Genomic DNA, 13,765 nt, shown 5'->3' with positions numbered 1-13,765 from the left:
AGAAAAAAAAAGTAAATGTTTGTTTAATTATTCATTTATTTCATTTATTTCTTTTTTTGGTCTTTTTATAGCCGCACCCGTGGCATATGGAGGTTCCCGGGCTAGGGGTTGAATTGAAGCTGTAGCCACTGGCCTACACCACAGCCACAACATCGATAGATCCAAGCCACGTCTGTGACCTACATCACAGCTCACGGCCCTAAAAAGACACACACACACAAAAACCCTCCTTAGGAGTTCCTATTATGGCTCAGCGAATTAAGAGTCCAACTAGTATCCATGAGGATGTGGATTTGATCTTTGGCCTCTCTCAGTGGGTTAAGGATCCAGCGTTGCCGTGAGCTGTGGTGTAGGCTGCAGACAAGGCTCGGATCTGGCGTTGCCGTGGCTCTGGGGTAGGCCAGCAGCTGTAGCTCCAATTAGACCCCTAGCCTGGGAATTTCCATATGCACCGGGTGCAGCCCTAAAATGATAAAAAAAATGGGGGTTCTGGTCATGGCTCAGCAGACACGAATCTGACTGGTATCTATGAGGATGCAGGTTCATTCCCTGGCCTCATTCAGTGGCTTAAGGATACGGTGTTGCCGTGAGCTGTGGTGTAGGTCACAGATGCATTTCTTTAAAGCAGCTGCCCACCCTATAGGTGAGACTTCCTTTCTGCTAAGTTTCAGTGCAGAATTTTCTGAAAAATGCGCCATTAGTAAATATACGCTCTTACCTATATGGCATTGCTACACACACTTCTTTTCATCGTTTTTGACTGCAGGCTGGTGAAACAGTGAATAAACAGAGGGGATGGATATGTATCCCAGCTCTACTGCTAACTGGCTAGATAATCCCAAGTGAACCATTTAACTTTGGGTAAATTTTCTCCTGAATTTGATGGGATTATCTCTCAATTCCTCCTCAAGTTTGGCGATTAGTAATTAAGCTACTTTTAGATGATTCATACACATCCATTTGTATAGTAGGTGTTCAAATTACATGCACAAAGCCTGCTCTAACTTATAAGCATGGCATTTAATAGATACAGTTAAAACAATAACATGTATATCAAGAAACTAAAATTCTCACATGTCAGAAAGCCAGATGAGAAACTTTTGACTTCTGGACATCGTGTGTGGTTCTTTCAGCCTGAGATGAAATAAAATGTAGGTCATAAATTAGAAACACAGGAATATGTCAGTGTGATAAAATAAAACAAGTTCAAAAAACAAAAAACAAACAAACAAACAAAAAAACCCCAGCATCTTCCTTGCACTTAGTATGTGCTTAAAAGTATTTGGAAAATATTTGGAGAACAAATCCCATTTGGGTTCTCTATTTTCATTGATTTCAAGCTAAACTTTCTGCTACCACTATTCAAAGGTTAAAATTTAAAAGTCATCTTTCCAGGAGTTCCCATCGTGGCTCAGTGGTTAACAAAACCAACTAGGAACCATGAGGTTGTGGGTTCGATCCCCGGCCTTGCTCAGTGGGTTAGGGATCCGGTGTTGCCGTTAGCTGTGGTGTGGGTCACAGATGAGGCTCAGATCCCAATTAGACCCCTAGCCTGGGAACCTCCATATGCTGCAGGAGCAGCTCAAGAAAAGGCGAAAAAACAAAATAAATAAATAAGTAAAAGTTATCTTTCCAAATATCCTGGGTGCCCAGAACTCCTGTGTCTCTTCTTTTTTTTTTCTGGTGAAGCCTCTTTAGTGGTTGTAATCTTTGTAATTTTTTTGTGTGCTGTAATTTTTTTTTTTTGGTCTTTTTTATCCTTTTTAGGGCCACAGCCTCAGCCCCAGGCCAGGGGTCCAGTCGGAGCTGTTGCTGCCAGCCTATACCACAGCCACAGCAACGCCAGATCTGAGCTGCATCTGCAACCTACACCACAGCTCCTGACAACACCAGATCCTTAACCCACTGAGCGAGGCCAGGGATCGAACCTGTAGCCTCATGGTTCCTAGTCTGATTCGTTTCCACTGCACCACGATGAGAACTCCTGTCTGCTGTAATTTTGTATGTAATAGATTTATACACACAACCAAACTTTACTATGGATTAAAAGATATTTGGAGTAAAAGTGAGACTTAAAAATATATATAAAAGCATGTTTTTTTCCCTTTCACTTTCAATATTTGAAAGCATAGACATTGTCCTTTTAAAATATCTTTCCTACTGAAAGAGTACACTTGACTTTTAGACCTATGCTGGGTTCCTTCTTCAACCTCTTTGATGCTAGAAGCAGCACCTGTGTCCTTAACTTTGGGTTGTGCCCAGAGGCATCTCTAATTAGTCTCTTTACTCTGAAGATCCCTCAGCTGCTTGCTTGCTTGCTTGCTTTTCTTTTGCTCTTTTAGGGCTGCACCTGCGGCAATATGGAAGTTTCCAGGCTAGGAGTGAAATGGAAGCTGCAGCTGACGGCCTATGCCACAGCCACAGCAATGCCGTATCCCAGCCTTGTCTGCGACCTACACCACACACAGCTCGTGTCAACTCAGGATCCTTAAGCCACCGAGTGAGGCCAGGGATCGAATCAGCATCTTCATGGATACTAGCTGGATTTGTTTCTGCTGCGCCAAATGGGAACTCCTCCTCAGCTTCTTTCTAAGTTGAAAGTTCTAAGTCCATTTCCTTCTATCTCTTTCTTTCTTTTTCTTTTTTTCTTTTTTGGCTGACCCTCGGCATATGTCGTTCCCAGGCCAAGGATCAGATCCGAGCTATACTTGTGACCTAAGCCGCAGCTGCGACAATGCCAGATCCTTAACTCACTGTGCTGGGCTGAGGACTGAACCTGCATCCCAGCGCTCCCAAGACACCGCTGATTCCACTGTGCCACAGTGGGAATTTCCTGTTTCCTTTCTAACTCCTTCTATCTGCACTCTTAGGATAACTCTGAATCTCCACATTTAAATTTATTTTTTTCTCTTTTTCTCTGAATTCATATTTTGTTTGAAGCTCTCTAAATAAACTCCTTTATTCCTTAACTCTAGCCCAAGTAGAAAGTCCTGAGTGCAATTCCAGGACGCTCAAGAATTTAATAACTCAAAATACTAATTACCTCATTAAACAAATTATGTTGTCTAGGACGTACTCACTATCTTTCATTAAAAAAAATTATAACAAACATAATATTTTACCAATGTCTTAATCCCTAATCACTCATTTAACAAAAAAAACTAATTCTATGAAGTTAGTTCATGTCTGTATTTTAATAATATTTGCTTCTAAAGGAACACATGGAAATGATTTAGAGAGTACAATAGTCCATTCTAGACCAGAAGAAAGCTGGAGCTCCCGCTGTGGCACAACGGGATTGGCAGTATCTTGGGAGCACTGGGACGTGGGTTCAACCCTAGCCCAGCACAGTGGGTTACGGATCCAGCATTACCACAGCTGCAGCTTAGTTTCTGGCTGTGACTCTGATTTGTTCCCTGGCCGAGGGACTACCCCCCGCCCCCCCCCCCCAAAATAGACCAGAAGAAACCTAAGTACTTTAGGAATAAGTGGTTAGGAATTATTTTATTTATTTTTTATTTTTATTTTTTGGCTTTTTTTTAAGACTGCACCCACAGCATATGGAGGTTCCCAGGCTAGGGGTCTAATTGGAGCTACAACTGCCAGCCTACGCCTCAGCCACAGCAGAGTGGGATCCGAGCCGCATCTGTGACCTACACTACAGCTCACGGCAACACCAGATCCTTAACCCACTGAGCAAGGCCAGGGATCAAACCCGAAACCTCATGGTTCCTAGTCGGATTTGTTTCCATTGAGCCATGATGGGAACTCCCAGGAATTATTTTAATTTAGCAAATGAAAATGGTTTATTTGTAGACAAGTGATTTCTGTTTTGTTTGAGAAACAGCTACAAAAAAAGCTAATGAATATAACTGGAAATAGATAAATATAATTATCACTCAACTGGAACTCAGACTCAAACTGGAAGATGAACATGAAACACAGATGCTAAGTACAAGGGTACTGACCAAATTGTTTTTCTTAGTGATATTTTCTCATGACTGCTGTACAAAAGTTCAGCCTGATTTTTTTAAAGTTCATTAGGAATAAAAAAATTCTCATGCAGGTGAAATCACATTTAAATGACACCCCCAGAAGTTCCCAATTCTTTCAACATGACTCAGTTATTATTAGAATTTTATAGCTAGGAATGACATTCTCAGGGTGCAGGATTGTGAGATGAAGCTCTTTCTTTAATAATGACAAAGAGGAGTTCCCGTTGTGGCACAGCAGAAACGAATCCGACTAGTAACCATGAGGTTGCAGGTTCAATCCCTGGCCTCGATCAGTGGGTTAAGGATCCGGCATTGCCGTGAGCTGTGGTGTAGGTCACAGACTCGGCTCGGATCTGGTGTTGCAGTGACTGTGGTGTAGGCCGGAGGCTACAGTTCTGATTTGACCCTTAGCCTGAGAACCTCCATGTGCCACAGGTGCAGCCCTAAAAAGCAAAACAAGAAAATAATAGTAATAATGATAAAGATAATATAACAGTAATTAATTGAGTACTTACTATTTTCCAGGCAATGCTAAGTGTTTTATATATTTTTATCTTTGTAGTGGATTGATGTGTGAAAAGCAAGGCTTTATACCCAGTATAGAAATTACACAAATTTGGAAGTATCTCATACAAACTAACTCTATCCTTTTCTTTCTCCTGTCTCCAGAGGGTTTGGGGTTGTGGTGGTGGTAGTGGTAGTTTTTCTTCCTATTAATCCTAGGGATGAATTTGGAGTTTAATGGAATTTCAGCTGGGTATTATTGCCAATGAAATAGAAAAGTAAGAGAAGTTGGAGGGCAATTGCTATTAGACGTTAGAATAAAAGAATTATTAACTTCCAATAATTAAGCTCAATTCTTTTTATCTGACTTCTGAGTACACAGGTGGCTCAGAAGTCCTTACGTGAAATGGGTACAGATTGAAAAACCTTTATTGGAGGAGTTCCCATCCTGGCTCAGCGGAAGTGAATCTGATTAGATTCCATGAAGACACAAGTTTGATCCCTGGCCTTGCTTAGTGGGTTAAGGATCCGGTGTTGTAGTGAGCTGTGGTGCAGACGAGAACTGGATCTGGCATTGCTGCAGCTGTGGTGTAGGCCAGTGGCTGCAGCTCCAATTTGACCACCAGCCTGGGAACTTTCATAAGCCTCAGGTGCAGTCCTAAAAAGACACACACAGAAAAACTTTACTGTTCATTTTAGAGAATGTATCTTAACTATATCAAAAGGTCAGCTTATCAAACATGGAAAGAACTACAGCAATCTATTCTTTATCATTGGTATTGATATTAATGAGTCTTCATCTTAGTTCTCCTATAATTGATAACTGATGAAAACAGAGCAACCACTTACTTCAGTATGATAGAAGGCATCGGGATTTCAAAAAACTGTTCTCGGATGGGCACAAAGGGCAAGAGGCCAGTGAAGAACAGGCCGAGAATGAGCAGAACACGTTGTAAACTGAAGAGTATAGGAATATCTGAATTCTAAAAGACACAAACAAGAGTATACATCACTTTTTAACTGCTCAAATAAAGAGGACCATGTCATAACCTTCAACATCCCCCAAGATTTGACATCTGCTAAAAGAACTCCCTGGAGTTTCCATTGTGGCTCAGCGGGTTAAGAATCTGACTAGTACCTATGAGGATGAGAGTTTGATCCCTGGCCTTGCTCAGTGGGTTAAGGATCTGGCGTTGCCATGAGCTGTGGTGTAGGCCACAGATGCAGATCTCTGATGCAACCCCTAGCCTGGTGTAGGCCTGCAGCTGCATCTCTGAATCAAGGGAAAAATTCTGTGATTCTGGGCCCAAAATTAAATATTTAAATTTTGTACTTTGAAATAATTATAGATTCACAGGAAGTTGTAAAAATATAGTAGAGTTACATACATCCTTAACCTACTTGTCCCAAATGGTGACATCTGATGTAACCAGATGTATCAAAAGCAGGAAATGAAAATTAGCTTTTATTTATTTATTTATTTTGCTTTTTAGGGCTGCACTCGTGGCATATGGAGGTTCCCAGGCTAGGGGTCAAATAGGAGCTACAGCTGCTGGCCTACACCACAGCCACAGCAACCCAGGATCTAAGCCTCGTCTGCGATCTACACCACAGCTCAAGGCAATGCTGGATCCTTAACCCACTGAACGAGGCCAGGGATCGAACCTGCAACCTCATGGTTCCTAGTTGGATTCGCTTCTGCTGCGCCACGAAGGGACCTCCTGATACTTGTATATTATTGTTAATTAGACTGCAACCCTTATTCAGTTTTCACTTTTTTGCCGGGGGTGGCGGGGTGTGTACCTACAGCATTGGAAGTTCCTAGGCCTGGGATTGAACCTGCACCACAGCAGAGATCTGAGCCTTAGCAGTTACAACACCAGATCCTTAACCTGCTGAGTCACCACTTTAAAACCTATGTTCATTTGTAAATGTGTACAGTTCAATGTAATTTAAACCTATGTATAGATTCGTGTACCAGTACCACAGTCAAAATATAGAACTGTTCAGCACCACACAGGAACTTTCTCCTACCACCTCTTTGTGTTTGCACCCAAACCCAGTCCCTGTCCCCTGGAAGCCTCTCATCTGCTCTTTATGTCTATTGTTTTGAGAATGTTATCTAAATGGAATGATATAACCATGTGAGATTTATTTTTTTCACTAAGCAAAGTGTCTTGGAGGACCATCCAGGTTGCTGCAATTATCAATAATTCATTCTCTTTTACTGAAGAGTATTACATTGCATGGATGTGTCAGTTCAGCCACATACCCACTGAAGGGCATCTGGCTCATTTTCAGTATTTTGGTACTATGAATAAAGCTGCTATAAATATAACAGAGTTGTTGGAGTTCCTGCTGTGACACAACAGGATTGGTGGCATCTTGGGAGCGCTGGGACACAGGTTCGACCCCCAGCCGGCACAGTGGGTTTAGGATCTGACACTGCTGCAGATGCAGCATAGGTCACAACTGCGCTCAGATCTGATCCCTGGCCCAGGAACTCCATATGTCAAGGGGCAGCCAAAAAAGAAAAAACAAAACAAAACAAAACAAACCATAGTAGATCTGCGTGCATAGTTTTCATTTTTTTTTTTTTTTTGTCTTTTGTCTTTTTTGTTGTTGTTGTTATTGTTGCTATTTCTTGGGCCGCTCCCGCGGCATATGGAGGTTCCCAGGCTAGGGGTTGAATCGGAGCTGTAGCCACCGGCCTACGCCAGAGCCACAGCAACTCGGGATCCGAGCCGCGTCTGCAACCTACACCACAGCTCACGGCAACGCCGGATCATTAACCCACTGAGCAAGGGCAGGGACCGAACCCGCAACCTCATGGTTCCTAGTCGGATTCGTTAACCACTGCGCCACGACGGGAACTCCCTAGTTTTCATTTTTATGAGATAAATGCCCAAGAGTAAGACTGCTGGTTAATATGGTAAGTATATGTTTAGTTTTGTAAGAAACTACCCAACTAATTAAGAGAGTGGCTGTACTATTTCACATGCCCATAAGTGATGTATGTGAGATCCAATTTCTCTTCATCTTCTCTAGCATTTGCTATTATATACATATAAAATCTATATTGGTCTTTTTAGGGCCAAACCTGTGGCATAAGGAGGTTCCCAGGCTAGGGGTCCAATTGGAGCAATATCCGCTGGCCTATGCCACAGCCACAGCAATGCAGGATCCGAGGCGTATCTGCAACCCACACAACTCATGGCAACACCGGATCCTTGTTAACTTACTGGGGTCAGGGACTGAACCCATGTCCTCATGGATGCTAGTCGGGTTCGTTAACTGCTGAGCCACGACAGGAACTCCTATTATCACTATTTTTTAATTTGAAAAATATTTTTGAGCGATGTAAAAAGATCAGCTCGTCATGAAGCCTCCAATATATTATCTCCCTTTTGACGACATGTGAAAATACTATGAGACAATGATTAGTTATGGAAGTCATAGTCCTAAACTCTTGGGGATCTGCAGCCACCCAGCCCACTGATAATTCTGTTCTGTCCTTTTGTACACAGATACCTTGGGATCTCAGAGAGCCTGTTGCAAATAAACAAAACTTACTTGCCTTAACGAGAGCCTTATTAACTTTAATTGTACTTTTAATTGCAATGGTGCTGATCTTGGAGCTATGCTTTTGCCTTCTCTTCTAGGAAGGAAAGCCTTCCCCCTAAAAAATTCTTTGTATTTTAGAACTGCTACTTTTGTCATGATATGCCTTCTGCACTATCACCTGCATTCTGAAAGAGAATCTTCAATGCTTAAGATTTTTTAACACTTCGAATTTCAAATCCTCCTAGCTGACTTATAACTAAGTTTGCTTACAGAGGCTTAGTGTACCACTTCAAAATATGTCAAAATAATTTTTATAGGTATATTTTATTCAAGCAGAAAAGTTTCAGTGGGTGCATGACCTTACTTTTATATACTATCTGATAATCATGGTCCTGGCTTAATTCTTCTTCTTTCTTTTTTTTTTTTTTTCGTCTTTTTTAGGGCCACACCCATGACATATGGAGGTTCCTAGACTAGAGGTCAAATTGAAGCTGTAGCCGCCGGCCTACACCACAGCCACAGCCACGCCAGATCCAAGCCACATCTGTGACCTACACCACAGCTCACGGCAACGCTGGATCTTTCACCCACTGATCGAGGCCAAGGATGGAACCTGTGTCCTCATGGATACTAGTCAGATTCATTTACACTGAGCCACAAAGGGAACTCCCTGGCTTAATTTTATTTGGGAGGCAGGGTAAAGAAAAACTTGAGCTATGGAGTTGAAGGCCTAAATAATTTCTTCAATTCAAAGTTACACAACAAATTTTGATTACCTAACAAAAAACAGACATTAAAAGAAAGAAAACATTTTGCTTTATACTATACATAATAAAACAAACAATACGTAAGAAAATTTACAAAATGCTGGCAAATATTAGCATGTGAAAATAATTCTGTGAGCCATTCCAATTTTACTGCATTTAAATCACAAGGTCTATTATCGCTATTAAATCCATTATCTATAAATTCATTTTCTCTGTTAGTAAACTTCTGGTTAGTTGTTTCCATCTAGTACCACCTGTCTTTGTATCAAGGCTACATCAAGGCTGTGAAATAAGAAAATGCTTAAAGATTATTACTGTAATTAGTTAACATTTATAGGTATATAACAACAACAAAGATAAATCATTCTGTATTACTTTTTTTTCTTTTTTTTTTCTGTATTACTTTTGAAGCTTACCTCTTTGTAGCACTTTTCTACAATTTCATAACTGGCATTACCCCACACTGTTATGTGTTCTCGTCTGTACTGCTTCACCAACTCTGAAACCTACATGTGAAAATTCAAAATTTTATGCATGTGCCTGTTTGTAAATCCACTTAACATGATTTTGGTTTTTCAAGCATGGATTACAATTGACTATCTGCCAGTGCATAGTATAAAATTCTAGAAGAACTGATACAGAAATTCAGATTAACTTATAAAGTATAAGAAATTACATTTTACTCATATGATTTATCTAATAGAATACAACTATTTAGATATATGGCTGAGTCACTTTGTTGTACAGCAGAAACTGGCACAACATTGTAAATCAACTACAATTTAATAAAAACTTTTTTAAATGTTAAAGAATACAATTATTTAGTAATTGCCATAAACTAAGTACAAATGAAACACGTTAAACTAGAAGTTAATTATATAAATGTCAGAATGATGGGGTTACCGGAGCTCACTTTTATCCATAACTGAGACATGACAAGTCAATTTGAAAATAGGCTTTCCTAAAGTACAGTGTTCTCTTCCACCAGGGCAGTGCTTAAAACAATGCTGAACCCTAGAGTATCACATTTCCTTGAACATTCCCAATTTACGCAGGCACCGACCCTAGCCTTAGTTTGCGAAATCAGATGCAACAGGCTCAGAGGAGGCAACGCCTTAAGTACCTTCTTAATCAGCAAATTGTTGTTGACTTTGATATCGATGTTAATGGGAGTGTTAGGAAAGGCCTCAAAAACTTCCTTCAGTAATGGAATTCGGTTGTCTTTTCCTTCGCATTGGCATGCTGAGAAAGCAAGATTTTTAAATGCATTTTTAAAAGATAACTTTCAGCTTTTTGATGATTACCAAAGGTATAGTATGTAGTCATAATAGGACATCTACAAAATGATGAAAAATATAAAGAAGAAAAGAAAAATTATCTGAAATCAACAACTTAAATATAACCATTGTAACCATTGGGTGTATTTTCTCTCCTTTTTTTTATGCATAATCTATTATAGAGTTATAATAAAGTTCTAAGCCCTTCAGATTTTAACCTGGTCTTTTCACATAAGCAAAAATAAACATTGCATGTTTATAAACTGTATGTATGATTACGATGAAAAATTTTTTCCATTAAACTTTTTGAGATTACTGATAGAATACAGAGATCTGTGCAGCCTTTACCCAGATTCCCCAAAACTAGTACAACATCATAACCATGACATTGACATTGATATAATCTACCCATCCTACTCCGTAACTGTTTTCCTTTTTTGGGCCGCCCCCTTGCATATGGAGTTCCCAGGCCAGGAAATCCATATCGGAGCTACAGTTGCAACCGAAGGCACAGCTGCGGCAACACTGGATCCTTAACCCACTGTGCCAGGCTGAATGTCGAACCTGCGACCTAGCGCTCCCAAGACACCACCAAATCACGTTGAGCCACAGCAGGAACTCCTGTAATTACTATTTTTAAATGTTTTAAAACACTCCACTGAGTAGCTAAGCAACAATTTAATTTCTTTTTTTTTTTTTTTTTTTTGTCTTTTTGCCATTTCTTGGGCCGCTCCCACGGCATATGGAGGTTCCCAGGCTAGGGGTCTAATGGGAGCTGTAGTCGCCGGCCTACACCACAGCCACGGCAACGCAGGATCGGAGCCGAGTCTGCAACCTACCCCACAGCTCATGGCAATGCCGGATCGTTAACCCACTGAGCAAGGGCAGGGATCGAACCCGCAACTTCATGGTTCCTAGTCGGATTCGTTAACTACTGTGCCACGACGGGAACTCCAACAATTTAATTTTTTTAATTTAACCCTTCCCCTTGAAGGGGAGCACAGTATGCCACTCCAAAATATGCCATTATGGCATAAGCATTATTTTGAAGTGAAGGCAATTGAGAAGAGGCAGATACAAGAAAAGCTCTCTGCCCTTCCCCTATATGCCTAAAAACAAGACTTAAATTGTACAAAAATTAATCAACAACAAGCCTAAACCAAAGCCAAAGGACTCTATATAACAAACTAGTGACTAGGCTTTATCTTCCATTAATCCCCCATATATTTACCTTCCCACAATTTGTCACCCTAGGTCCTTTTCCTTTGTCTTGTCACTTCTCTGAAAATTTATTGGGGTTTTTTGGTTGGTGTTTGTTTTGTTTAAGATGCTATATAAACTCAAGTTCTAGCCACACTTCTGAGGTTTTTGTCCCTGAGTTTGTTTCTCTCATGAGACACACATATTAATAAACTTCTTTTTCTCTTGTTAATCTCCTTTTTGTTACAGAGCCCAGCTGAGAATCTAAAAGGATAGAAGAAAAAAATATTTTCCCTACCCTAGACTTACTAGAGAATACTGATATTGTTTCTAAAGTTTTGCTCTATCATCACTGAATTTTACAGAGATTGAGAATAGTAGGTTCGGACAAGGGAAATACATGCTAATTCAGTAATGTGTTGAATTATATCAATGCAGTTATTCAAAGAAAACTGAGTCATGAGAAAATCAGAAGAGGATTTTAATTATTCTTTTTATATCCTAAGATTTTTTTTATTTTTCCCTAATTCCTTTATTTTCTTTATTTTTCCCTAGTTCCTTTTACTTCTAATCATTTATATATCACTATTATAAAATTTCCCCTTCCATCTGAAACTTTAATTCCACTAATCAGTGAATAACAAAATGGTGAAAGGGGAGTTCCGGTTGTGGCTCAGCAGTTATGAAGCCGACTAGTAACCATGAAGATGCAGGTTAGATCCCCGGCCCCTACTAATGGGTTAAGGATCTAGCGTTGCCGTGAGCTGCTGTGAGTGTCGGTCGCTGTGGAGGCTCAGATCCCAAGTGGCTGTGGCAGACTTCCATATGCTGCAGGTGTGGCCCTAAAAAGCAAAAAAAAAAAAAAAAGGGTGAAAAATCCTTTATTTCATCCTATTGTATGGCAAATAAAAACAAAGAAACAGGAGTTCCCGTCGTGGCGCAGTGGTTAACGAATCCGACTAGGAACCATGAGGTTGCAGGTTCGGTCCCTGCCCTTGCTCAGTGGGTTAACGATCCGGCGTTGCCGTGAGCTGTGGTGTAGGTTGCAGACGCGGCTCGGATCCCGTGTTGCTGTGGCTCTGGCGTAGGCCGGTGGCTACAGTTCCGATTCAACCCCTAGCCTGGGAACCTCCATATGCCTCGGGAGCGGACCAAGAAATAGCAACAACAAAAAAAAAAGACAAAAAGACAAAAAAAACAAAAACACAAAAAAACAAAAAAAAACAAAGAAACATATCAAAAAGACTAAATTCATGTCAGAAAAATTTTAATAAAGGCTCATATGAAAAGGAGCATGTGAGGAGTTCCCGTTGTAGCACAGCAGAAACAAATCCAAATAGTAACCATAAGGTTGCTGGTTCAATCCCTGGCCATGATCAGTGGGTTCAGGATCCGGCATGCTGTGAGCTGTGGTGGGGAGATCGCAGACTTGGCTCGGATCCCACATTGCTCTGTCTGTGGCTGTGGCCAGCAGCTATAGCTCCCATTGGACCCCTAGCCTGGGAACTTCCATATGCCTCGGGGCCAGCTCTAAAAGAAAAAAAAAAAAGAAAAAAGAAAAAGAAAAGCAGCATGTAACTAGGAAAAGAAAAACAAAATATCTGTTACTGTTGCATCTGTTCTATATTCTACTCTTATTGCTTTTTTACTATTCTTTGTAATTCAGACAGGGCGCCTAGTCATTTTGATGGGAACTTCAATCATTTGGCTTTGCCTCCCTGGACATAGAGCAAATACATGACCTTTTAAGTATAACAACATGGGGGAGTTCCTGTCATGACTCAGCAGAAACAAATCTGAGTAGCATCCATGAGGACACAGGTTCAATCCCTGGCCTCGCTCAATGTGTTAAGGATCAGGTGAGCTGTGGTGTATGTCGCAGATGCGGCTTGGATCCAGCAGCTACAGCTCTGATTCGACCTCTAGCCTGGGAATCTCCATATGTTGCGGGTGTGGCCCTAAAGAGATTTAAAAAAATAAAAAATAAGGATAACAACATGGACAACAGGAGAGGTCTCCTAAAATCATCAACTGAATGCATCAATATACTTTTAATGTTATCAGAGGGCCATCTTTTATGTGAAGGAGTGCCTGACAACAAAGCTAACATGGATGAAAGTGGAACAGAGAAATGGAGATGACAGACCAATTATTGCTTGAGCAACTGAATCAGTTATGTTTGAAGGCATATAACTCTGGACATTTTAGGAGTTCCCATTGTGGCTCAGCAGAAACAAATTTAACTATCATCCCTGAGGTTGTGAGTTCAATCCCTGGCCTCGCTCAGTGGGTTAAGGATTCAGCACTGCTGTGAGCTGTGGTGTAAGTTGCAGACGAGGCTCAGAACTGATGTTGCTGTGGCTGTGGTGTAGGCCAGAAGCTGAAGCTCCATTTGGACCCCAAGCCTGGAAACTTCGATATGCCATGGGTGCGGCCCTAAAAAAAAGCAACTACCATG

General features: G+C 40.9%; 1 protein-coding gene across 1 annotated transcript in view; it reads right to left on the bottom strand.

Annotated features, from left to right (window-relative positions):
- GDPD1 (glycerophosphodiester phosphodiesterase domain containing 1) overlaps positions 1-13,765 on the bottom strand; it is a 46,395-nt gene that overhangs the window by 3,089 nt on the left and 29,541 nt on the right. The window contains exons 5-8 of the mRNA XM_003358124.5: positions 9,954-10,072; positions 9,247-9,336; positions 5,349-5,482; positions 1,075-1,134 (exon numbers count right to left, since the gene is read on the bottom strand). Coding sequence (XP_003358172.4) covers positions 1,075-1,134; positions 5,349-5,482; positions 9,247-9,336; positions 9,954-10,072 — 403 coding nt within the window. The remainder of the gene's footprint in view (positions 1-1,074; positions 1,135-5,348; positions 5,483-9,246; positions 9,337-9,953; positions 10,073-13,765) is intronic.

The sequence above is a fragment of the Sus scrofa genome, chromosome 12 (genome assembly GCF_000003025.6).
Source record: "Sus scrofa isolate TJ Tabasco breed Duroc chromosome 12, Sscrofa11.1, whole genome shotgun sequence".
In the NCBI taxonomy this organism is placed as follows: domain Eukaryota; kingdom Metazoa; phylum Chordata; class Mammalia; order Artiodactyla; family Suidae; genus Sus; species Sus scrofa.
The sequence above is the reverse complement of the archived record's forward strand: the minus strand, read 5'-3'. Positions and strand labels throughout refer to the sequence as shown.